The sequence below is a fragment of the Denticeps clupeoides genome, chromosome 16 (genome assembly GCF_900700375.1).
Source record: "Denticeps clupeoides chromosome 16, fDenClu1.1, whole genome shotgun sequence".
In the NCBI taxonomy this organism is placed as follows: Eukaryota; Metazoa; Chordata; class Actinopteri; order Clupeiformes; family Denticipitidae; genus Denticeps; species Denticeps clupeoides.
In genome coordinates, this window is record NC_041722.1 from 16469705 (window position 1) to 16496806 (window position 27102).

The 27102-nt window shown below is 43.4% G+C and overlaps 1 protein-coding gene across 2 annotated transcripts; it reads left to right on the forward strand.

Moving 5' to 3' along the window:
- usp10 (ubiquitin specific peptidase 10) lies at positions 1–25024 on the forward strand. 2 transcript variants are annotated; one of them, XM_028956862.1, is made up of 15 exons: positions 1–335; positions 8209–8277; positions 8801–8846; positions 9089–9148; positions 9941–11167; positions 14313–14404; positions 14487–14596; positions 14694–14752; positions 14851–14954; positions 15274–15373; positions 15835–16021; positions 17121–17286; positions 17973–18117; positions 20046–20111; positions 21539–25024. In XM_028956862.1, exons 1-15 carry the CDS (start codon positions 315–317, stop codon positions 21724–21726), a joined length of 2640 nt encoding a protein of 879 aa, XP_028812695.1. In that variant the 5' UTR covers positions 1–314; the 3' UTR covers positions 21727–25024. The 2 variants fall into 2 exon arrangements, with proteins under 2 accessions (XP_028812695.1, XP_028812696.1); XM_028956863.1 differs by lacking the exon at positions 9089–9148.
- Positions 25025–27102: the final 2078 nt, after the last annotated feature.

Here is a 27102-nt window from a genome sequence, read left to right on the forward strand (position 1 = left end):
GACGCGTACGGCCCGCGCGAGAGCGCGCGCACCGCTCCGGCGCGTGCTCCTTTCCGCGAAGAGGCGCGAGACAAAGATGGCGGCGACGGTGGCGGCGGGAGCAGCGTGATCTGCGGGAGTAGCGGCGACACCGAGCCAGCCAGCCAGCCAGCGAGCGAGCAGCCGAGGCGCAACTTCCCATCGCCGCCACGGGCGAAGATGTCGCAGTAGGGCGCAGGCCGTCACCGCCGTCCGCCACGCACGTTTCCCCCGCGCGCGAGCGTTCGTCTTCGGATTGAGGAGACGGGGGGGAGAAAACCCACCTCACCGGGAGCATGGCTTCGCACAGCAACCAGGTAAAGCGGAGAGTGGGGCTGGAACGGAGCCCGCGGCTGCAGCGGCTCCTCCGTGACGGTCGTCGTTCGCGTCGCGGGTTTTTATTCCCGTCTAATCTCGGTCCCCCTTTTTTCTTCCGCGCGTGGTAAAGGCCCCGCGGACCTGCTTATTCACACGGCGGCTAGGCGGCTAACGCTAGCGCACATTTTCACGGGGGCTCCGACCGACTGGCCTCGCCCTCCGGTTAACGGGCCGCCGGGGAGGTCACTCCTCCCCGCCGCGGCGGCCGCCCGGTCGGCCAGGTGCTCCGTGGCCGCACCGCGTGCGGAGCCGGGCCGCCTCGTAGGCCCGGCTCGATCCCCGCTAGCTCGGCTAACTCCGTCACGCCGCTCACGGCCGCGTGTTCGTCTCCCCCCCCCCGCCCTCGTCCTCAGCGCGGAAGCGTGCAGCGAGCGTGCCGGGCAAGGTGGGCGCTGCGCCCGGGCCTGGCGACGGGCGTCGGGAAGCCCATTCAAACCCTCCGCCGGAACAGAGGCCTGCGGTGCCGGGAGCGGATCTCCTCAGTGAAGCACGTTTCTAACACGCATGTCAATACGAATAAAAATTCGGCTCAGGAAGGGCCCGACTTTGGTGAAGTACACGCTGGCGTACCTGCAGCGAGTTCTCAAACTTTCACGTTTCCCCGACACACCTACTTTTCCCAGATCGCAGGAGTTTTGATGCAAACTTGCACACAACTGTCTTATTACTTTTTCCCCCCTCGTGTAGTAATAATGTCACTCGTGCAAAACTGTTCGAGCCGCCCCACGCGTGGGCCGCGTTTCGCGTACTTTATTCCCGCGACGTGCCCGCTGTCCCCCTCGCCACGGTTACCGCGTGGAGGCGCCGCGGCGGAAATAAGCTGAATCATAGCTGATCGGCCGCCCTCCCCTCCCCCGTCCTCCTTCGCTGAGAGAAGTCAAGCGGTCCGCTCGTCTGCTTAACATGTGTCAATTATCGATATGTTGTATCAGTTCATAAAATGCCAGTTATCGATATGTTGTATCAGTTCATAAAATGCCAGTTATCGACATGTTGCCTATTACAATGATTATTGGGATAGGATGCTGAGTTATTGCAGGGTGGTGTATCTGTGAAACTGTGCGTAAGAATGGAAAGTTTCGCATTTAGTGAGGCGACGTTTTCAACCCATCCGTTCATTCCGGTCTTGGTAAAACTGCCGGCATAATGATTGTACTTCACCCCGAGTCTGTTATTTCAGCTGCGATCAGTCACTGGCGGCGACCATCTCTGCAGAACATGTGGTGGGGACGTGGCGGGCAGGTGAGGGCGTTTCCGGTCCCTGGCGGGGGGCGCGATCTGCCCGTCCTCGGAGGGGCCGTGAGCTGAATCGGGAGCAGCTGGTGGCCGCGTCTGTGAAATCTCCCGCTCCTGATTCATGCCGCTGCTAATGGCATATTACTTAATAGCAATGGTGCCATTGTTAGTGAAGCGGTTCGCTCGCTCGGTGACTGTCTTCGGTTTTGTCCTGAAGCGGAGCCCTACGCTCACTTGTGCGTTACAATGTCGTGCCAGTCATGCCCAATTTGACTCGCGTGTTTAAGTAAGCATCTAGCCATTTATGAAATTCTTTCACCGGCAGGCTGCTTAGAACCTCACATTTGTTTGTTCTGACTTGTTACGTGCTGCTTAGTTTGGCAGCGGGAAAGAAAAAAAAAATCTGGTTTTGCACCCATGTTCATCTAATAAGGCCAGCCCCGAGGGGGGTGATTTTGACCAAATCGGTTTAATCGGTGTGAAAGCGGAGTGTTGTAACCTGAAAATCCGGCGAAACTGCCCCGGTCACCTCTTTATCTGGAAGGTGTGTGTTTTACAGATTCATTCCTGTGGCTCCAACCCAGTCGTGTTTCACGTCTTGTTGAGTCAGTTTCGGCTGTTTAGTTATTTATTGTTATTATTGTTTTTCATTTTACACAAGCAAGTTTTTAAATCTTTTCACGGGTTTTAGAATTTAACAGGTTAACTGAGTTTGTAATTCCACCAACTTGTAGGGGCTCTTGCACAGAATGTTTCATAATTTCATAAACCACACACACACACACACACACACACTCTGCGTAGTGTATGACCCTTGCCCCTGTAGGGGATGGTGAGATTGTGTTACTCAGTTTTGGGCTAACACCGTGACTCATAACCACGTGGCCATGACCATTTATCAAAGGCCAGCATAAAACAGGTATTTTGATGATTAAATATTTGATTACATTTTGTAATGTCTTTGCATTTTTAATTCAAATGAACTTTTAGGTCTGAAAGTAATGTTGCTCCGCTGGTGCATGTGGAAATAATACAGATGGCAGTTCAACTTTGAAGGGGGGGGGCTTAGCGTGGTACGCATGGCACGCCTGCACTAAAGGGGCGAAGGGACATTCTTTCTGTTGTGGTCGTGATTAGCCACCCAGAGGCGGCTGGATTACGGCTGCCGCGTTTGTCACTTGTAGTGCCGTTTCAGCACACCGGCGCTCTCATTTAGATTTTTTTTTTTTTTTTTTTTTTTTTGTGCACATGTGCTGGAACTGCACTTTTTCACCCTGCCTGTCCCCACCTCTTTTCACCTCCCTTCTGTTCAGACGTAATGGCAGGATTATCTGGCCGCAGGGGAGAGATTGTTTCACTCTTTTTAACCTTTTACCCCCCCAGACTGGATGCTAGCTGTGAAGATTGAAGTCGAACCTGAGCCAGAAGTCTTTGGTGGGAAAACGGCAGTTTGTTGCGGGTGTTCCCCTTGCTGCTCCCCTCTGAGCAGAAAATGCGAGAGACTTTCAGTTACAACGTTAGTGCTACTGGGATTAGGTTAATTATAAGCAGGGGTGAGGCCAGGTTATATGCAGGGCAGTGTGTTCAACTTACATTTACAGCATTTACCAGACGCCCTTACCCAGAGCGACTTACAATCAGTAGTTACAGGGACAGTCCCCCCCCTGGTGCAATTTAGGGTTAAGTGTCTTGCTCAGGGACACAATGGTAGTAAGGGCGAGTGTGTTACCCACTAGGCTACTACCACCCTTTTACTTGAGCATGAGACCCTGGTGCTACCGCTGGAAAACTTTTGCTGCTGCCGAGAGGACTGGTGCATGGCTAGTTTTAGAGCAAAACTGTGCAAGATTAGGCGTTTTGGCTCATGGGCTCCACCTTCTGGCGCATAGGATAATTAACTTTACTGTGGGTGTCAAACAAATTGCAGGTAGAGACCCCAGGGCTGTAGAGTGCAACCTAATTTCTCAACGATCAAACTAAAAAAAAAAAAAAAAAGGTGGTCGCAACTGTTCAGTGGAAAAATCTCAGTAAACAAAAATCTCAGTGATTCACACAACACACACATTAGGTCCATGTCATGTTCTAAACCAATCAGAGATCATAAAGGGCGGGGCCTCCTCTGATTGGCCGTGGTCAAGATATTCCTGTACTTTTGAAAGTGCGCGTGCTGCAATCAGACAGAGAGGTGAGTAGCCTGGAGATTGGATGTAGCCACGGATTAGAGCATTAATCAGGCCTTAAAAGTTAGACACAAACCTGACAAGTACAGCTTTTTAAAAGCCCAAAATACAACATTATTGTGTCTGTGTGTGCCAACCAACATTCCAACATGCTTTGCACGTGTTACGAGTCTTTTATACACTTTTGACGTCATTTTTCATGGTCATCCTCCCCCACCACAATGCATCTATAAACCACATTACATGCAGTGATAAATGTACTGGCCAGTGTACTCTGTCCCCGCTGCCTTTCTGCAACAGTTCAATACCTTAATAAAAATTTTCTTTTTATTTAACTTGTCTTAATTTCAGCTCACTGAAGCACTTTAAGCACTAACACATTTTCATTAAGTTGCCTTTCTTGCAGAATTGTGCTTCCAGTAACCAGATTACTTAATCATTTAAAAGTCAATATTGCATATATGGACAGTGATTTAAAAAATGAACCTGTAAAACTGCGGTGTTAAATAAGTTGCAGCCAAAAATTTTGTTCACCTAAGAAAAAAATTTGACCAGCCAGTGCAAGGAAGCACCAGGACAAGGTTGTGCAAAGTATAATGAGTATCATAGTATCATGGTAGTGACTTATTAATACGCCGTGAGGACAGGCTGGCAAAAGTGAAATCGTTGTTTATTTGCATGCAATTTTACATTAAAGGTCAGTGAATGAAAGTGCCACGCTCAGGACGGATAAATGTCAATGTCCCATTACCAGATCTGTATGAAGAGTGCAGAGCTAGGTGCAAATACCACAGCGTGATAAAAAGTTAGCACCATTCTGGCAAGAGCTTTATAGGCTCGAGCAAGCATTCCACGGCCAGAGTAAGGACGCAAGAGCCACGGATCTCGCTGAACGACCCAAACGGCTAGTTTGCCCATTAGACCACTTGTAGTAAAGTGCTAATGACTTTATAATGGCCATGGTGCTGTGATGTCCATACTGGAGATGAAGGTAGATGTGTGATTATGCCTCTGTGAGTGGTTTATTGATGGAAGTGCATGTGAACCACAATTAACTCTTCTTTTTGACTCCCATCTCACGTAGCTAATATCTTCACGACATTATCAGATGGATCTGCCCTTATCAACACAGGCCACCCACATACTTGTCCAGTCCCTAGTAAGCTCACTACTGTAACTCCCTTCTAGCTGGTCAGAGTGCCATCAGACATCTACGACTAATACAGAATGCAGCCGCCTGACTGGTTTTAAACCTTCCCAAACCACTCCCTCCACACTGGCTCCCAGTAGCTGCCCCCTGCATCAGAGTCAAAATACTGATGCCAGCCTACAAAGAAGAACATCGGGTAACACCATCTTACCTCTCAGCTCTTATTATACATCACACTGCACCTTGTATACTCCGACCCTCCAGCACTGCTCGCCTGGTCCCTCCACCGCTGAAGGTACGGGGATGACACTCATCTAGACCCTTCTCTGTCTTGTCCCCTAGATGGTGGAATGACAGTCAATAAAATGATTGTATTCATAGTTGGGCTCTTAGCGATCCGATTACTTAATTGATTGTAATTTGTAAGCATGTTGGTCCAGGGTGCCCACCCTTTGTTTCTTAGGTGCACCAGCATAAAAGTTAGGTGAGCCAAATTTTTGACAGCATCACATTTAACAAGGTAGTTTTACAAGTTCACTTTTCTTTTTAAATTGCTCTCCCTATAATATTGACTTGTAAATGATTAACTAACAATCTGGTTAACAATAAGTTCTTTATTTCAAGGACAATTCTACAAGAAAAGTAACTTACTAAAAATGATAAATTTAAATAAAAAATAAATCTGCCACAATAATGTCTGGTTCAAATCTGTACATGTTGGGCTTTGGTCTAATTTTAAGGCCCGATTGAAGCCCTAAACCGTGGCCACATCCACTCTTGTCTATCTGAATTCAGCATAAAATGACACCAATATAATGATTTTTACTTATCTTTAATAATATATAATTGTGTGCACACAATATCTAATAGTGCATTTATCTCTTGATTTTCTGTATTCAGTACATCACCCATCCCTTATATATCTACCTGGGCAGGTGATTCTTTGATGTAGACTTATAGTATTAAGTGGTGCTTTGCCATCACTTGAGAGATCTCTTGCAGCAATGTGGAGAATAGAGACATGCCTTACTGAGGAGCAGAAGCAATCATTTGGACGTTGTGGGATTTGAGGGTCAGTAGTTCAGCGTGTAAAGACTGCCGCTGCGAACGTCATCCCCCTGGCGAGTCCTGGCTGCTTCTGGCAGTGCCCGTCGTGTGAAATATGCACGGCTGGAAACTTATTGCTACATGTACCCCCAGATTCCCAGTGTGCCGAAAATACTGCAGAATGTGAACATTCCCAACACAAGCCCAACTTTCGCATTGGCTTCTAAAGAAAGTTTGGTCAGTCTTTTCATAGTCTTGTTCATTACTTCTAGAACACGGCCATATTTGGAGGAATACAAAGTTTTGGTCTTAAGCTGTTTACGCATTCCTCTTCATTAAGCTTCAGACAACTGATTACGAAATGTAAAAAAAAAAAGTGGGCTGTCTGTGTATACATTAATAGGTGTGGTTACTATAGTTGTTTTTATTGTCTAGTTTTAACTAGTTATGCTCTAGTCTTTGTGTCAAGCTGTCATTTTAGTTTTTAGTCTTAGTCACGTCCATACCCATTTTAGTCTAGTCGAGTTTGTTGAGCATTTTTTTAAGGCCGCATGATTTCCGCAATGTGAAATACGCAGATGGAATCGCGGAATCCAACAAAGTTCGGAACAATACCCAAACGGAGGGACAACTCTTTGATAAGAACATGTGACAACCACTTAACTCTTATCAGAAACAGGGAAATGCAAAAAATCAGCTTATTCACAATGTGATTTGTGTAAAAAAAAAAAATTCTTTGCATAAAATGCAAATATTGTTTACATGTAAATGGTTTACAAAAGCAAAGAGTAAATGCCCAAGCCTTTGTTTAACAGTGATTATTTATGTCTAGTTTTGTTGAGCAGAATGTGTTCATCTAGATTGTCAATGAGAACTGACATTTTAGTAATTGAAAATTGTATATATTTGTGTGTGTGTGTGTGTGTGTGTGTATATATATATAGTCAAAACCAATTCATGATTAAAACAAGGTTATTGGATTATATCATTGTCACCTTAAAGATTCAAGAATACCTCACATCTCATTCAGACACAGAAGATGGTCTGATTTGTTCTATGTTTTTCCATTTTGTTTTCTTTTCCATTTCACTTCGTCATTCGAATTGGTAAACCACCATGTTATTAATATGAAAAATGTTACATGTTGAATCTGGGTCCTTAGACTGGTTTCTGTTCCCAATAGTTTCAGTGTGTGTAATATGACAGATGCCATATACTTTTCTTTATTTGTAGTAACCCACTGTGTAACACACTGGCCTATGAACCAGAAGACCCAGGTTTAAACCCCACTTACTACTACTTGTGTATCACAAGTGACAATCACTTCACTTTCACCATTGTCTCCCTGAGCAAGGCACTTAACCCTGGGTGTCTCCATGGGGACTGTCCCTGTAACTACTGATTGTAAAGTGCTCTGGATAATTGCATAAATACCGTAAAAGTAATGAAATTTAATTTTTACTCATTACGTAAAGTGAAGTGTATCACATGTGATACAGAGCAGCACAGCACACAGCGTAATTTTTCCTCTGCATTAAACCCATCACCCTGAGTGAGCAGTGTGCAGCCATGACAGGCACTCGGGGAGCAGTGTGTGGGGACGGTGCTTTGCTCAGTGGCACCTTGGCGGATCAGGATTCGAACCGGCAACCTTCTGATTAACCGCTAGGCCACCACTGCCAATTTATAAGTCCTCTGAACCCTATGATTGTCATTCTCGATTTTGCTTTGATTCCTACTGTAGCGGAGGGCACCTGACTGCCATCTTGCCATGCCAGTGCAGCATGACTCATCGTTTTATGCACTTGTCCTTTGCTTCTTGACACAGTGTTGCTGTGTCACTGTGTTTCTCACCTTGTTCTAAGCCCTCGGGAAATTAATAATGGTCTAGCAGAGTTTTTACTTGGTTGTGATGCTTAATTGAACAAAAATCTTACATTCCAGCGTGGTTTCAATCAGGTGATTGCATACAGTCATCAATGTTAGTATTTATTGGATTAAAAACTAGGAGCTTTTGGATCCTTGGCTACATTTAATGAATTAAATACGTTTCTGAAGTTGACCACATTTTTTACAAATTTACTAGTGGTAAAATCTACATTTGCGTTTGTTATTTTATTGCTATTGAGTCAAGCCTTACTGCTGCCTGTTAATGTTCTCACAAAGTTATATCTCTCTTCTCCCTTCTCTCTTCTGTAGTACATTTTTGGGGAGTTCAGCCAAGATGAGTTCAACCAGTTCTTTGTGACTCCCCGCTGTTATGTGGAGGTAAGAGACCTGAAGTAATTTCTCTCTGTTTCATATTCTAGTTCTGTGGTAGTTTTTTTTTTTTTTTTTGGCAAAAAACTTATTCTGCTGTTATTTCAACTTAATTGATTTTTTACATGATTGTAGATGGATTAATATGCATTGACTGACAGGTTACTTGGAAAATCTCATTTTTAAAAGAGATTTAAATGATTGATGCCTGACCTTGAGAGTGAAGTGGGTTCACACTACTTTATTCTGTTACAGTATAAGTGTGTGTGTGTGTGTTATTATTATATATGAATACTTTTTGGGAATTTTTTTTGTTAAATATGTAATGTTAAAACTAATATAAAGAACCCTGCTGTATATCTTTGCTTTTTATTGGTCAAATCCTATCTTATTTTACAGTATTGCAAGTCCTTGCTTCTAGTTTATTTCACTCTAAAGTACGTTATCTGCATGTGATGTATAATAAAAATCAGAGGTCGTGTGTGTGTCCCAGAAATGTGCTCTAATGATGTGCTCACCTCTGGTCTTGCAGCTTCCTCCATTCAATGAAAAGGTTTCCTGTGTCAGTCATTCGTCAGGTAAGTACAAAACATTCAAACCTGTGAACCTTCATTTTCAACATCTCACACACATGCTCACTCAGAGGAAACTTTGTAAATTGGGCTTGTTTGAGCTTTTACAGTGTTAAATTCATTTTCCTTCTCCGTGTTGAGGACTATGTAATCAGTTTTGTCCAGCACATCAGTTTTATAGAACAGCCCATGTCCTCTGACACCCTGAACACTCTTGACCTTCACCTTGGTTTGTATCGATTATTCAGGGAGTTACTGCACTCCTGCTGTGCCTTACCTAACGGACTCAGTGAGACGGCAGGTCTGCGGTGAGTTGTGGGTCCGATGCAGGGTGCATCACTCCTCCTCTTGCCCTGCAGAACTTAAACCCAGTGTCTTAACACTGACCTGGTGGCTTTCTAAACCTTGCCCTTCCCTCCTACTCTTACCTTACATACAGTCTGTGAAGCTTTGCATGCTTAGATAGCCACTTAATAAAATGCATTCTGCATAGCTGTGCTTTTTGATGAATGAATTTAAGTTATTTTTTTATTTAATTTCTCACATACTGATTTGGATTTTGAAGTTCTATCTGAGGGATTTTTTATTTTTTTTGGTGAATGTATATATTTTGGCCTCTAATCGATTAGCGAAAACTGCTCTCAGTACTGGGGAATGAAGACTAACAGCATACTGTAATCCATGGAGTTCCTGGAATTTTCTAACCACTGAAATGGTCCTTGAAAAGGGGACTTGCTGATGGCTGGACACTCTTTATATTACAATTTTTCTCTGTCCCCTTCAGCATTGGAATAATTTACTAACGCTGTCTTCACATTCAACTTGGCCTCTCTTTCTACTTTGACATTCTTGTATGTGCACACGCAGCCATGTTCTCTGATTTACTCCGTATTTTATAATGTGAGAATTAGTGCATCTAGCTGTCATGTAAATATGAGTTTAGCATTTAGCGGTTTTGAAAGTGCCAGAATAGAGCAACTCGATGGACGTTTTTATTTTCATGGTAAGTTGAAAGCCTGTAATGTTGGGGTTTGGTTTTGAATATTTAGAATGCTATGTTGCTTATGGATCTGGACTTACTGAAGTATTCCCATCTGTAGGAGAAGATTACCAGCACATTGAGTTCGGTGTGGATGAGGTGATGGACCCTGAGCCGGTGGGGGCGAAGGACCCCACATACAAAGTGTCCAGCACCCTCAACCCGCAAGCTCCAGAGTTCATCTTGGGCTGCCAGACATCTCAGATGGTCCAGCAGGTCCCGCAGGACCCGGACGTCCCCGACGGCGGCGACTTCAACTTGCTGGACTGCCCCGACTCTGAGCTGCCCGGAGCGCTGAGCTCCTGCTCTGAGCTGGACGGAATGTCGGGCGGCCTGGGCCAGCGGGAGCGCAAGAAAAAGAAAAAGCGGCCGCCGGGGTACTACAACTACCTGGAGGGCTCAGCTATGGACAACAGTGGGGTTGAGGGGTTGGACGTGGGCCCGGGACTGGTGAACGGGCACTCCCTTAATGTCTCCAGCCTGCACGCGAACGATTCGAGCCCAGATGGTGTCTCTGCTGCCCAGCTTAGCGCCTCCACCCTCACCCCAAACACCACAACCACCATCACATCAACGTCACAGGCTGTAGCTGCCACAGCCAATCAGAGGACTTGTTCTAGCCCTGATGAAACCTCGTTGGACTTGATGAGTGGAGGGGGCTCGTTAGATAGCAACAACATTGCTTCCTTGTCGTCCTCCTCTTCATCCTCTTCCTCCTCTCAGAGTGGCAGGGTGGTTGAGGGGAGCAGGACTGGTGGACAGCGAGCTGATTTGCTGGCCCTTGACAGGTCAGAACAGTTGGACACAAGCAGCCACAGCTCATGTCCGAACTCCACTCCCACCCCGCCTGCCACAGCCGCCAGCCCGCCCGCTGCCCCGCCGACTGCCATTATCGAACAGGAGCTCAGTCGGGTGGCCAACGGGGTGGCGGAGGTGGCTTCTGCAGCCGGCAGCGCGGATGACCTCGAGGACTCCGATATTGGGGAAGGACAGCCGCACGCTGCTGCCCCGCTGCAGGTGGCCCATTCTGAGGCCCGGCCCGGGGTCGACCAAACGCTGGCCCCCGCCCCTTCCAGTGGGGCATCGCCCCACCAGCCCAAATCCTGGGCCAGCCTTTTCCACAACTCCAAGCCCCTGCCTGGGGGCCCGCAGGCCTACGTGGAGGTGAAGAATGCCCCGGTGGTAGTGGCTGTGTGCCCGACTGCCTCAGAGGTGCCTGACAAAGCTGGCGAGGCCAGAGATGGCCCTGTTCCGGTGACCGAGGACCCCATGGCCCTCAAACTGGCAGGTAATGTTTGTGGTACAGCGCAAAGAAGTCTTTGATATTTTATTTTTTACAGCACAGTGATTGGGTTTGTTTTACAGCCCTTGTGTACGAACAAGATAAGACCAGCATGAAGGACCAGTGTCCTGGAACCGCTCGACTGGTTTAATTATTTCTCTGCTGTGGTTTGATAATGAATTCCAATGTGGTTATTGATTACAGACATCAGTCGTTTTTTTCTGTTAACCACCAGGTGGCAGCATCACAGTTATAATAGTTTTGGATTTTTCATTAGTTTTAGTTTTTATTTTGTTTAGATTTTTTTTTTTTTTTCAAATTCAGTTAGTTTTAATTAGTTTTTAGAGGCAGATTTACTAGTTTTTATTAGTTTTGATATTTTGAAATTGCTTAGTTTTAGTTTAGTTTTATTAGTTACAGTGTTAGTTTTAGTTTTTTTTTTTTTGTAAATTAGGATATTTGTCAGGTGCATGAATCAAAATCACCAGAATAGCCTTATCCATCTTAGCTCCGATAAGGTTATTGACTCTTGCAGCTCCGGGTGTTTTGAATTTTGGTTCGAGTGAAGTGGTGAACTTTTTGAAATAATCGAGTCACACAGTCGTGTAGACATTCCAGTCTTAATAAACATATTTACCAATGCTTCTTCTCATTTGTGGTGTTCCTGCATATTTACTAGCCAGCAGCTACTTGGTCGGCGGTGGAAGCAGTCCATTATGGATGCTGTAGGCTTATTACAAAGACGAAAACGAAGGACGTTTTTGCTATAATATTAGTTCGTTTAAGTTCGTTTTGTATACACACAAAACAGTTTCAGTTAGTCTTCGTTTTTTTTTAACTCTTTATTTCAGTTAACGAAAATGCTTTTTCAATTTTAGTTTTAGTTTTATCGTTCGTTTTCGTTAACTATAATAACCTTGGGCAGCATGATGCCCAGTTGCTGTTGCTTCATTCAAATGTGTCAGAGGAAGTTTTTTTTGTATTTACTTTGTGCTGAAATGCAATTTAAGTGGATTTAGTTTTGTTATTTTTATTTTATTTGTGTGTTTTAAAAAGAAGAGTTTGTGTGTGTGTGTGTGTGTGTGTTTATTTATTTATTTTTTACGTTGCACCAGCAGGTGGCACAAGCAATTTTGCTAGGTGTCCATCAGAAAAACCCACTGTTATTCTTTAACAGGGTAAAACTGATAATACAAGCTGTGAGATCTCAAACACAGCTTTCCCCTGTCATTTATTTAATTAAAAACCAAAGCTAGAAAATATATATTTTAGTGAGGTGCTGGTTTAAAGATCAATACCTGATGGTAACATGAAAGTACGTTGTAAGTTGCTCTGGGTAAGGGCAGATGTAGATGCTTGGCAGAAGTGAAGGCTCATTTAAAACTCATCCTTGTCGTCTTTCACTCATGTATACTGGTACGCTCTGCTGTGTTGTAATGTGACTCGATTAATCGTCCCCTCAAGCTGCACAGTGACAGTCTGGGTCTGTGGTCCACCACTGCAATGGTGGCACCTTGAGCTTCCAGCTCTGCCCACAGCTCCTGTCATATTGTGCAGATTATCAACACGACCTGCTCCAAGCAGCGTGAATAGTGGAAATAAGTCATAAAGGGATTCTGCCTGGAAAAAAATGATACTTTGCTGGAATTGTTTAGCTGTTCCTGATGTGGCAGTACAAATGTTGGCTGGAGTTACTAGTGTTTTTGAGTCTGAGGCAGTTCAGTATCCCAAATTTGCCAATGTATGTTAATCAGCCTTATTGGTCCTGAATTTTTAAAAGATAAATAAGAATCCCCTTAGACAAGTTAAGTTTGAGTGAGTGTGGTTTCCATTTATATTCCACCTTGGCATATTCTGTCCTGGTGATGACCATGTCTGCCATTGAAGTGATTCTGGAGTGTGTCTCGTTCAACTTCCGAGTCTCCAGTTGTATAACGTTCATAATAAATAAATAAATCAGTACTACTTTACTGCTGGAATTTACAATTATTGCCTAGACATTAGACATATATATATATATGTCTAATTATGGCCTGGTTGTGCTAGATAGTGCATCTCTGACTGTCAGAAACTGTATTTACTGTACCTGGAGCAGGCATCTGATGCCTACTCAAAGTACCTAGCGAGCCCTGGGTGTGCCTGTTGGAGAATCTTTGGAAGCGAGGCTGCTTTTGTATTTTAAATGTTATACTGGAACCAATACAAATCCATTTGAAGTCAACCTTCCTTTTTTCCCCCATTTTCTTTCATTAGTTTATGTATAAACCATACACTGAATATTCTATAATGATCCCCTGACTTTTTTTTTTTTTTCCGCTTTTATATCGGATTTGGTGGTCCCATAATACTGTATCGGAAGTCTCTTTCCGAAAATACAGCTCTGGTGCAGAAGTTATAGAAGTTTACAAATTACGTCAACACCATTCACAAACCACAATGTTTTCCACAGACAGGAAGTCGTGTCAGCTTTTTTCCAGGGGAAAAAAAAAAAGATCTAAGTAACCAAATGTTTCTTCAGTCTTGTGTGAATGAAATAAAAAAAAAAAATTTATGCTTATTTTTACATCCAATCACAGAGCAACAGCAATACTTTGCACGTTTGGAAGCCATGATGGTCAGTGGAGATAATGTTTTAGGGGAGGGGTGGGAAATTCTCTGGGCGTACAAAGGATGAGAAACGGGGGGTGACCTTTCCCCTTATGACTACATTAGGGGACAAATTCCAGATCCAACCATCTGAGCTGCTGTTCTCTGAACAGCGAATCACAATGGCCAAAGCACTCTTTACACCTATCGCCATCTCTATCCACTTCAAGACCATAAACAGGCTAGGGGAACTCTTATTAATGTTAAATAATCTCACAAAGTGAAGCTTTCATGATTGGGGACAGTTTAGTGGTCTGAATTTTCTCTCATGTCGTCATATTGTACTTATTTGCAGACAATGTATATTTGAATTTGTCACTTTCTCCTTTTTCTGTACAGTCATGATGGTCTATTCTGTTATGAATATCTTTGGACTGTCACGTTACCATAGGAACTCTGTTGAATGACAGCTTATTCAACTAAGGCACAGAACATTTTTTTATTTCTCGAACAACTTGGCAGTTTTTCACTGGTTACATTAACAACTTGTTTCCTGCGTCCTCAGAACTGATCGAGAATGTGAAATTGATACACAAGCCATTGTCTTTGCAACCAAGAGGACTGATAAACAAGGGAAACTGGTGCTATATCAATGCCGTATCCTTTTTGTTTTGCCAGCATGTCATTGTCTGATCTTCGTTTAAAGGCAGTCAGTGTCACCCTTAACCTATCGCCTAAGACCCTTCAGGCTTTGATTGCTTGTCCCCCGATGTATCACCTTTTGAAGTCAATCCCACTGTTCAGCGAGACACAGAGGTCGTGCACGTCTACGCCCATGATGGACAACTTGTGAGTCTTTACAAATGACAGGAAGGAGAATGAAATGGTGCATTTATTCCATACTGACTTCTTTTTATTCTACTTTTTTTTTTTTTTTTTTTTAAAGCGTTCGGCTTGTAAATGAGTTCAGCAATATGCCAGTTCCATCCAAGGCCAAACAACAAGGTAGACTTTTACAAAATGTGCATTAAAAATGTATTGACTAGTTTAGTAAAAAAAATGTTGTTTTTTTTTTGTTTTTTTTTTGTTTTTTTTACCCCTAGCCACTGGAGACAAAGTTGTGAAAGACATTCGACCTGGTGTTCCATTTGAACCCACCTATATCTACAAACTCCTCACCCTCATTAAATCCAGCCTTTCTGAGAAGGTAAACATCTCTGTCTTGTCTGAAAAACTTTCATAATGAACCTGGAATAGAAACTGGAATAGTATCTGCTGTCCCATGTGAAGAACACCTGACGCGGCTTGCACGTACACAAAATTAGTCATTCGTTTCAGAAGTACTGTGCATCCTGTACAGACCCTCGTTAACAAAATGTGAACCAATAAGCAGCGTCTGAACCCTGTGTTCAGGTTTCCACATCCTCAGGCGTCGGCCTGTTCTGTTACGATCATGTGTTTGCTGTCTCTCGTATGTCCGTCTGTGTAGTGGCTGGAGATAATTAGCGCTAATTCTTTGGTGTTAGGGCCGTCAGGAGGACGCGGAGGAGTATCTGGGTTTTACTCTGAACGGACTGCACGAGGAGATGCTGGCACTGAAGAAACTCATTTCTCCACAGGAAGAGAGTAAGGGTCTCATGAGCAATGGATTGTTTAACGAAACCGATTGCGTTTTGCCCTTAATTGTTTGAACGTAAGCTGTGAGAATCCGTGAACACCCTCTGGTGCAGTTATAGATTATATTCACATGGACATTAAAAATGAACTCAACTAATCACTTTGAGGTTTTGTAGTGGTTCACGATAGGCTTGAAAATTTTAAATTGACTCAGGTTTTGTGTAGGTTTGCTTTTACCTGTGGGTGGCAGTCATCCCACAGCTCAGGTCAGAGAGCAATTTAAAAAGCTGCCTTTAATATTTTGAGCCAAAATTTGCCAAACACAATTCACATTTTAATTATTGTTTAAATTTTGATGTTAAGTCTGTGAATTGATTGTTGTAAATACAAAAACAAATATAAAACCTAGCTTGCAAAATGTATACACACACACACATTCTCTTTGTTTCAATGAGGTTTATTATCTGCAGAGGTGTCCACACCTAACGGCCCAGAGTCCCATCCGGGTCTGGTGGAGAACTCCGTGGAAAAGGAGGATGAGGAGGGAGGCAGCGAGGACGAATGGGAGCAGGTTGGCCCCCGTAACAAGACCTCAATCACTCGCCAGGCAGACTTCATCCGCACTCCCATCACAGACATTTTTGGAGGTCACATCAGGTTAGAACGGATTTCAATGCTTCTTGCCCTGGCGACATTTTCTTGAATAAGCAACCTTTAGTTTTCCTTGTTTGTTGCACTTTTGGAGCCAAGATGGTGTTTCACCAACTGATTGCACCTGGACATCATTCAGGGTTTCTCAAATCCAGTATTAGAAGGACACCTAGTCTCTCGCTCTCTCTACCTCTCTACCTCTATATATCTATATCTATATATATTTTCCCCCTTCCAATATGGCGTTCACAAAAGTATGCGCAGTACTGCAGTACCAAGGCTGCCATCCACGGCGCCATCTTGGTCGTATATCCCATCTTGGTCGTATATGCATTGTCTTGATTCATATCAAAATGTACCCTTTTATGGAAAATATTCACCAATAAATGTTAACGTCAGGTCATTATACAAAAAATATATTTTTTTTGGTGCACGTCATTATTGGTCAGTGCCACAAACGTGCCAAGGTTCCCTACCCAGCCCTGTACTCTGTGTCATAGTCACAATGACCCATTTTGTTTGTCGAAGCCATATGAGCATGGTCTCTGTAAGATGTTTTACTGTCAGCTGCTGTCTTTATGCCTGCCCAGGAGTCATACGTTAGATTATTTTGGTTTCCACTCCAGCAGATACACCAGCGAAAGCTTTTTATTGGCTCGTGCAGCACGTTTGGGGTGAGCCGGGGTTTTGGAGGCGGTGATGCCTGGAACCCAGGCAGCTCCCATCTGGCACTTGGACCTCAGTCTGTTAAGACTGAGTCATGACCCGTCCCTGCCCCTCTTTGCTCGTCCCACAGCCCCTACACATCCCAGTAAAGGGCATCTCTCGCAGTAACAGTTATTGTAATTGCCAACCGGTGAAGAAATTAAAGGAGAGAAATGCATGTTTATGTAGTCTTCTTTGTCTGTGCGTGTTGCATTTTGTAATGTTTTTTTTTTTTTTTTTAAAGTCATTCAACACAGTGAGCCAACACAGCTGGGAAATGCTTATATCAAGTCATCGTCGCTAAAGCCAAACATTTAGCATGTTAATGTCACGACGCCAAGAGATCATGCGAACACCTGATCATTTTTAATAGACCGTGTGTGTGTGTGTCTTCATACAGGTCTGTGGTCTACCAGCAGAGCTCTAAGGAATCGGCCACACTGCAGCCCTTTTTCTCCCTGCAGCTGGACATCCAGTCGGAGAAGATCCGCACCGTGCAGGAGGCCCTGGAGACCCTGGTTGCACGAGAGTCTGTTCAGGGCTACACCACTAAAAGCAAGCAGGAGGTGAGGGCTCTTTAATTGAGCACAGACTCCTTTTCTGCTTGGACCTGAATATCATCGTGTTTTTATGTCATTAAAGTGCATAGTGATAGATTGGTTTAAATGGAGAATTAAAGAAAGTATTGCCAATATCAGCAACGCAAGTACTGACACATGATGCATGACACACAATATGGGGAATGCGACAATTTTTTTGCACACTGAACTAATTTTTGAGTGGCTGTGGTTCTCTTTTTGGAAACTAGGTTTATTGCAATCTTTGAAGTAGATCAGTAACAGATGTTATTTTGCTCACTCTGTCTGTGTGTGTGTGTGTGTGTGTGTGTGTGTGTGTGTGTGTGTGTGTGTGTGTGTGTGTAGGTTTTTACATAAGCCTCTGAAATTCCAGTGTGTTTTTGGATAATACAGGTTTTGGACAATGGAAATGTTTACAGATCCTTGCCGTGTTCCTTCCTCACATCTTACAGCCTGTAGAAATGTTTAGTTTGTTTTTGATTCACCACAAAACTCAAACCAGACAGTTGTACCGCCACATTGCTGTTTTGCAATGTAAATGGTGTTTATACATTTCATTTTTTAGGACTGAGTGTTCTAGAGCTTTCTGACTCTGCAATGTACGCAGTCACTGCATTCAAGTCTCATAAACTCAGAGGAGGCCCCTAACTCATCCTTTGCCCCCTACCTCGCAGATTGAGATCAGTCGAAGGGTGACTCTAGAAGAGCTGCCACCTGTCCTCGTGCTCCACCTCAAAAGGTTCGTTTTTGAGAAGACCGGCGGCTGTCAGAAGTTGGTCAAGAACATTGATTACCCAGTTGATCTGGAGATCAGTAAAGGTACGTCTCAGTCAGACTTCCTATTGCATCACGGCCAATCAAAATGCCATGTTGGAATGAACTTAATAGTACTACGCTTGAAGGGTATGGGTTGAAATTAATAATTGATGCATCACGATGCAGACATGGAAGATCGATGCTGTGCAGAAGACAATTGATCACATCATAATGACGTTGCTTGGTGATTCTCTGGAGGCAGTATAAAAATTTAAAGTAGTGCCGGTAGTGACTGTGGCTGCCTGAGTACAGCGCCTTGTTCTCGCACCGTGGTCATTTGATGAACTTTGACCGCTGACTGTGGTGATGTTCTGCGGGACCAATTTCTACCACTTCAAAACACGCACAAAGCGGGAAATTGGAGAAAAAGCTGATCTTTCTCTGACTGTCCAGAGGTCTACAAGATGTCATTATTGTCTTATCGGGAGTTTAGAAAATCAGCTACTTTTTGCGCTGAGACCTTATGACGTCCCTAGGAGTCTATGGATCTAGACTACTAAGTTCTGCAAGTCTTAATGTCTGAAAGCTGACTCATGGTAACTGGACTTCTTTCTTTAATGTAGAGACGTTTCATTCTGCATCCACAGAACTTTTTCAATCTGAGGGAAGTTGGCTTGTGCCCGCAAATTTATCCTCCAGGTTGGTTTCACCTCATTCCCGCCTTGAATAGGCTCATTAAGTGAAACAAAGGCAGGGGAAAGGGGTGGGATGATGTGACAGCCCCGCCCTGGCAGCTCCTCCTGCCCCCATTAAGCGGGTCGTTAAATGTGGCCAACCTGGTGGACGTGTGAATTGGACCTGATTTTCCTGGGGATGGATGAAAGGGCAGCGTTTATAGATTGGAGATAAATTGTGAGGATAAATTTGTGGGCACAAGCCCACTTCCCTCAGATTGAAAAAGTTCTGTGGATGCAGAATGAAACGTCTCTACATTAAAGAAAGTCCAGTTGCCATGACTACTACTAATTCACCTGGATGACTGAGAGTCTTCACAGACATGAAAGTCTTAAATTTGGCTTCCTTAAACCTGCACATACCCTGTTTTTAGCTTCGATGTAAAAGTGATCTATAATGATAAACATAAGGGAAGTGTTAAATAGTACATACTCATTAGGCCACTGTATGTTTAGTTTGAGTGTGTGTTGCATTTAAAAGGTGCCATAAACATTTCAGTGTGTGTTTTGAAAGTCACTTTTCTCCCTGGTGACAACGGAGTGGTTGCTTTGTGTTTTGACACACGAGCTCTGCGCTCATGCATCACCTAAAGAACTCTGCGCCACACACGCGCTCTGCGGCCTGCACGCCTGCCATCATGTCTCCTCACACGTTGTGGAGTAGTCAGGCTCCCCACCTTCTCTGGCTACAGTAACAGCGTGCTCCAACTTGCAGCTTTGCACCTCATTTGTTAGCGTTTTATAATGAGCTCGCGTTTACAGGGCTGAGCAGCTCATATTTATAAGGTTTTGATAGCCAAACCACTGGCACTGCTGTCTTGTTCTCTTTACATCAATGTTGGCTAGTGGGACACCTCCTGCTGGACTTTTTCTTTAGCATTTGGTTTTGTTTATACCCTATAGAGTAAACCGATCAGTGGTTCTGAGGGACATTGGCCAACAAGTAAACAGTCAGGCTGAATCAGTCTGCATTGTAAAGTTATGCTGGGCCTGCAAGATCAGGTTTCCTGCCGTTAAGACCTGGCTGCATCTTACTCTAGTTCCAGTGGGCAAGTGGTGCCAGGTTTTTTGCTTATTTGGACGTTCCTGCAGCTTGTAATCTGGGTTTAGTTTCCAAAGTGCTACAAATGTGGTGGACTGCTCCTTTTACGCTCTGGTTTGGCCGTTGCTGCTTAAAGAAAAACAAACGGTGGTAAAAGATGCTCTTCTTTAATTATTTCTCATGTTTTGTTGTTTTTTTTCTTGTTCTTTTTTCAGATCTCTTATCTCCTGGGGTAAGAAGTAAAATTTTCAAAGGCCAAAGAACCTACAGGCTCTTTGCAGGTAGGCGGTCCTCATGTTAAAAACAAAGCATCAGTCACACAAATACCAGAGTGTCTCCAGGGGGACTGTCCCTCAAACTACTGGTTGTACAGAGCTCTGGATAAAGGTAGTCTTATGAATGCAGTAAAGTGTAAATGCTTGTCTCAGACTATTTCGTCATCTCAAATGCAGGCCAATTTGTACAGAAAATCCTTATAATAGCACCCAAATTGCCATTTAAAATGCAGATGGTTGTACGCATGGTGAAGCAATACAAGGTATAATAGCTGTCAGATGCTGCCTAGATCCATCTAATTGTGTAATTATGGAGCCATCGCTCTGTCTGGCCTTTTTTTTTGTTTGTTTTTTTTTTAGGGTTTTCTCAAAATGTCTTTCAAAATGAGATGGTCCCCATCTAACATGGCAAATTGGATTCAAATTACAGTGGTCATCATTAATAACTTTAATTTTTCTTAACGTCAGTGGCATGTTCGTTGTATCTAATTCTATTCAGTGCTTTTGCATTGAGAGAGAACATTTTTGAGAAACTGAAATCGATTTCAGTGTAGGGATCCCACTGTCATTTTAAACCCGGAAAAGTCATGGAATTTGAAAAGAGGCCTTTTTCTATGTTTAAAACTACAGAAAATGTATGGCCCATGACAATTTTACTTATAGTAAAAGTCAGTGTGATTTGCAGGCTGGTGTAATTGTAACACAAGTGTCCGAGGCGGGAGCAAAGCCCTGTTTTGTAGTTTATGTTGGCAACGCTTCAGAGGGACTGTGCGTGGTGAAGTATAGCAGCTGTTCTCGCTGCTAAGATCAATAGAGTGTATTGCGATAGAGAGGATGAGGATGACCCACTCAGTGCTGTAACTCAAATGAAAGACGAAGGCACTAATGTGGTCTTATTCTGAATCTACCACACATCATGCAAGCTTTCTGGAAATGTCTTGCTTTGATTTATTCTTGCATTGCGTCATTAATTATGATTATTTAACATAATTAGCAGATCCACTTAAGTTGCAAAAATGTGTTTTTGTTCTTGAATCTGTTTTTGTAGAATTTAAGCAACCATCTAATATATTTAATTCTTAGCACATGAGAACTTACAGGTTTGTGTAACTGAGAGCACCATGTATAGACCAGTGATGCACAAGCTTTCAATCAAATGGCATTTGGTTCAACTTTCTTTAACTGATGTGGCCATTGAAAACTACCAAATTGTATTATAATCAAAATATTTCTTTCGATGGGTCAAAACATATAAATACAATACTGATTTAAATGCACACGTATTGTGTACTGGGTTCTAGTTATTTTCTGTTATTTGTGATTGGTAAAGAACTGTAACACAATAACCAGGTCTGATGAAGCATCAGTAAGTTATGTCTATAATTATTATTATTATCTTTTTTTAATAAAATAAGTTTTCTTCTAATTTACAGTTGTCTATCACCACGGTAACAGCGCTACTGGTGGCCACTACACTACGGACGTCTTCCACATCGGTCTGAATGGCTGGCTGCGTATTGATGACCAGGCAGTGAAGGTCATCAACCAGTATCAGGTGGTGAAGCAGACCGCGGAGCGCACTGCCTACCTGCTGTACTACCGCCGCGTCGACCTGCTGTAGAACACCCACACACACACACACACACACACACACACACACACACACACACACAAACCACTTCCTCTGAGAACACACACACACACACATGATTACATACACACACAATTCAACAGGAACACTGCCCAACTTATCTTGCAAGAACCCCTCTTCCCTGTTATTCCTCTGTTCTGCCACCTTGACCCTCCCTCTGCTTTTGCAAAGAGCCAGCTTTTTCCAGCAGTAACCTTTTCCCCGTTGATCTTTTCTTGAAGTGATAGACAAAAAAAACAAAACTAAGAAACTGGAAAAAAAAAAAAAAAAATCATATATATTGAAGTCTATTCGGAGCAGGTTTACTGTAAGGCAGACCGGGCAGAGCTGTGGGACTGTTGCATTGTGGGGTTTGTGGGTTTGGACAGTATGGACCTGAGACTCTTGTTATAAATCCTCAGCCTTGCTTGGACGTGCACAGCAGAACCATGCAACCAGGCTGCAGTGGATGGATGGCTGGACACTTTTTTTTCTTTTTTTTTTTTTTTCCCCTCCCTCCTTTAATATAATTTTAAAAATTGCATAGAAAAATCTAAAGGGGAGTTTTTGGCCTATATTACAGCAGTAAATGGAAATGCAAATCAAAAGATGTCTGAAGTTTTGAAGAAAAAAAAAAAAAAAAAAAAAAGCCCCTGCACCAGCAAAATTACGTGTAGATTCTTAGGGTTTATTTTTTTGGTTTGTTTCTCACTTCCACCTTCTCTCACCCTCATCTTCCTCACAACCCTCCAACAGTAGGTGACTGAAATCCTGGCTAACCCTCTGAGCCATGGAAAAAGACGAGAAGAAGAGTGGAGCGGCCAGTGTGGTTTCTGGGTGTAGAATTTCGAGTGACTGTAATACATTTTAATGCGCTTTAGGAAAGAAGTGATGAAAATAAGCAGAGCGAAAGAAAACAATAATGCTTCTGTGCACTTAAAGTTAGATGTGCACATTTTTGCAGCTATTTAAAATTGGGGCAAACAAAAAAGTATTAAAAACAAAGTAATAAATAAAAAATAATAAAGTAATTTTGGTCGAGGTATTGGTGAATGTCACCTTGGTCTGCTCCCTCACGGGCAACTGTGCTTGTTCTTAGGCTTTTTGTGTATGCACATGCATATATTAATGAGAAATGTCCACCACTGGACGTCACAATTAAACCTACGTGGGCTGTCTCACTTCTGCAGGGCTTAAGAAAAGTCAGGGGACTCCCTCATCTCCTCTCCCCTGACTAATTAGTAGCACTAATAGTTCAATGGCACCTCCTAAAATGGTGTAGTACAACCGGCACTGCGTCCCCTGGCTAGTCCCGCTAGAGCAGGGGACCCACAGTTCCCATCCTGGAGGACTGGGGGTCCTGAAGGGGTTCATTTTAAAAAATAAATATATTTTTAATAATTATTGTTAGTGTTTCCTTTGCTACAAAAAGACCTGATATAACTAACCTGCTCTACAGACCAGTCCTTTCGTTAGCTCAGTCAGGCTCGCTGCAGTTGTGAAGACACTAAACTGTGCTGGGGCCCCGCCTACCAGGACTGGACTTCTGCACCCCCTGCTCTAGAGGTTTCTGAAGGGCGCACGGTTTACCAGCAGCTCTGCCCACGACTGTGCATCGCCCTGCAGCGGTGTGTGAATCGTCTGTAAAAACTTGCTTTGAAGCTGTTCCCTGTGTGTTCTGTGGCTGGTGTTTTATCTCCTTGTCTCTTTGGGGCAAAAGTGGAGAAGCAGGGGGGGACGTCTTCGCAGTGCCACAAATACGCTTCCTCACTAATAAAAGTGCACAAAACTGACTCACTTCTACCTTTTTGTTTTCCGGTGCGTTGCGTTATTCCCAGGCATAATTATCTCCCCCCTTTGTTTTGGGTTTTTTTTCATGACCTCATCATGTTTCCATCTGAGTTGGTAATTTGGAGAGAAAGTTCAAACCAAGGCATAGAGCAAGGCTAAATAAAATAGTTGAAGTTTCATGCTTGATCAAATGTATTTATTTTTGTCGTTTGACCGTTTCCACCAAGGCAAGTCTTTATTTCTTTTCTTTCCCCCACAGTATTGTAGATCAGCACTGCACCTTAACTTTTATGCCTGTTACTTTGTGGCTTTGGAATTGGGTTGCCGAGCAACGCAAGTTACTCAGGCTTCCTGGAACTGGCTCTTTGTGAAGTGATTCTTGGACTGTCCCCTCTCGTCCCCCTGACAGGAGCAGCGGGGAAGTGCGATCTGCCAATTAGGGTTTTTTTTTTTGTTTTTAAAACCACAGCACATCACCAAGCAGGGCAAGGACCTTCACAAAGCATCGATAAATCCTCCTGAGCACACACGCTCACGTTTCTAATGATTGCCGTTCCGCCAAAGCTTCGGCCCAAAGCAACCCAGGATGATTCAGCAGAAACATATCAGATGTTTTGCTTGCTATTTTTTTTTTTTTTTTTTTTTTTTTGTCACATAAAGGAAGTTGGAAATGCCATTTTTACGTAGGTGACTATTTTCCATATGTGCATTTGCTATGTTGCTTATTATATAGAGATTGTTGGATATAATTGCATAAAGATTTTCTAAGCATAGATATTATTTCTTTATTTTGTGACTGTCCTCTTTAGTCCTAATTTGCAAATTAAGGTTCTATAGTTTAGGATGCGAGTTTACCCAAATGAAACCAAAGGTTGTTAAAAGTTGTACACTGGCCTTTCACCCTGGTTGAACTGACACAGCAAGGAGAGAGAAATTTTTAAAAAATAAACAAAAATTTACATTTTCCGCTATGGCTGCACCACACATTCTGCTCACCTTCTTGCCTGAGTTGGATCGTTAATATTACTGCAATGGACTAGAGTAATAACTGTTTAATTAATGTGGGTTCAGTTGTGCAGATGGCCAAGATTGTCATCTCATGCATATGATTTATTCCCCCCCTCCCCCCACCTTCTAAATTCCAGAAGCTGTGTTTTATAAGGAAGATGTGAATTTTGCAGTTCAGCTGGAAGGCTTATTCATCACCATTACTCTTGAACTCTCCACCATCTTCCCATGTTCCTCCAGTCTTCTAGTGATCAGGAAATGTCCTGGCATATAGCTTCTATGATGTCCTGTTCTTTTTGTGCTTCCTAACACTTGTCTGCTGAGACCTTGAAAGTGTTGGGAAATCATCGTTGGGAAAGAAAAAATGCAAGCTGTATGCTGTTACATCTTCAGTCTACAGCGGTATTACTTTTAGTTTATTTTATTTTTTTTCTCTTTCAATGGTTTAAATGAAAACTTGTGGAGGGGAATAAAAGGTGTTTCTCCTGAAGTGTGGTTGGGTCACTCCTTTTGAGGTATTAAGAATGTTTGGTGGTGATGGCCTCTTCCAGTTTGCTGGCTTCCTGCTGAAGAATGTGCACTGTAACCAAAAGAATGAAATAAAACGAGAAACTGACCCTCAGTCTCTGTTAACATGCATTGTACAACACTTGTACCTTTTTCTTTCTTTCATACAATAGCTTCTTTAGCACATAACTTGAGAGATGGAACATTTGCGTATCAGTACTATTATTTACAATTTATATTTTTGAAAATGTTAAGAAATAATAAATGTTTAATATTGGACTGGCTGTTGTCCACAAGGTCACAGTTCTGACAACGGCATAGAATTGCACTCAGTTCTAGACCTCCAATCCAAGTTCATCTAGTTTCTCCTGGGGAGTTGCTGATTCTGGTCAGAGAGAACTCGTAAGTCTGAGATGGCAAGTTCAAAAAATGGCTGGTGTTGTGGTGCAGTGGCTCCTGACCCTTTTCCCCTGAAGCCCCCCTGCCACTACTACAAATGAAATACAAAACCTTTTTTATTGATTTATTTTTTAATTGAACACTGGATCAACTGGATTAAGGGGCCCACTCCCTTGGATGAGAAGCAGCCCCACACATGAATGGTCTCTGGATGCTGGACATGAGAGGACTGATTGTGGTGTCACCATTTGTTCTCCAGACAATCATTTTCCCAGATGCCCCAAACAACCCGAAATGGGCTTAGCCAGAGAAAATGTCCCCAGCAGTCCAATCCCTGTACTTTTTGCAGAATATCAGTCTTGACACCAGGCTATCCTCCAAAAGTCCACTGGTGGCACCCGACCCCACAGCAGAATGATGTCCTGCTTGCCTTCTTCACAACACGTCTCTCCTTGAAGTTTTTTTTATGATCCGATAAATGGTTGATTTAGGTGCAATCTTAGCAGCAGCAATATCCTTGACTGCAAAGCTGACTATGTGTTTCCCTGCAGGTAACCATGGTTAACAGAGGAAGAACAATGATTTCAAGCATCACCCTCCTTTTAAAGCATCCAGTCTGCTATTCTAACTCAGCATTGCAGAATGATCTCCAGCCTTGTGCTCCTCAACCCGGTCACTTGTGTTAACAAGAGAATCACTGTAATGATCTCAGCAGGTCCTTTTGTGGCAGGGCTGGAATGCAGTGGAAATGTTTTTTGGGGCGTTAAGTTTGCAATTCATCTGATCACTCTTTAAAATATTCTGTAGTATATGCAAATTGTTATAATAAAAACAAAAGCAGCGAACTTTTTGAAAACCAGTATTTGTGTCATTCTCAAAACCTTTGGCCATGACTGTGATGTTCGGACTCGCATCACTTTTAACTGTAGCAGGTTTGAGAGTTTATTGGGCCATTAGCGAGCCAGCCAAAGGAAAAATTCACTGAAACAAGAAGGTATTCTGAGATGAACCCATCCTCCTCTGGTCAGCACTGGAGTGCCCTGGGCTGGTGAGAGAAATAACACACTTGTCACCCAGGTCATGCATCCAGTTAACATCAAAACACCAACATGTCCTGGAAGGTGAGTCCTCTACTCGGGTACGCGTCTCACTCGCTCACTGGCCATTGTCACTTATTTTTGGTCAGGCTGCTGGAGCCCAACACACATCTACGGATGATTTTGTGTCGCCAATCCACCTAGTGTACGTGCCTTTGGGCGGCAGGAGGAACCGTGCCAACACGGGGAAAGCCTGGAAACTCCGCAGACGCACAGGGCCCAAGCCGGGATTCGAGCTCAGAAAACTTGGTGGTTTGAGGCCACGTTGCCGCAGCCAGCCGGAACCTGTTGCTAGTAAGTGAAGGCCAGCCTGTAACTCGGGTGAATGTGGTTCCTTCCGTGTCTGCAGCCCCGCTGACACATGGTAGACATAAATCCAACATCTGCCAAAAGAATATAGCTGTGTAGAAAGGAATAGTATATTTTATATTCACTTACAACAATACTCTGCCTTGGTTTTAGACATCACAGCCCCATAATTTGGGTTTGTCTTACATGGAGCAGCTCCTTGCTGCTGGTTCTCAGTCATGCCGCTCCTCTCAAACAAAGTCCAGACCTTGAGTCG

Coding starts and splice junctions, on each gene's coding strand:
- usp10 (XM_028956862.1), top strand. CDS start 315: ATGGCTTCGCACAGCAACCAG. Junction 8,847..9,088: donor CTGTGTCAGTCATTCGTCAG/GTAAGTACAAAA, acceptor TCGATTATTCAG/GGAGTTACTGCACTCCTGCT. Junction 15,374..15,834: donor CATTTCTCCACAGGAAGAGA/GTAAGGGTCTCA, acceptor TATTATCTGCAG/AGGTGTCCACACCTAACGGC.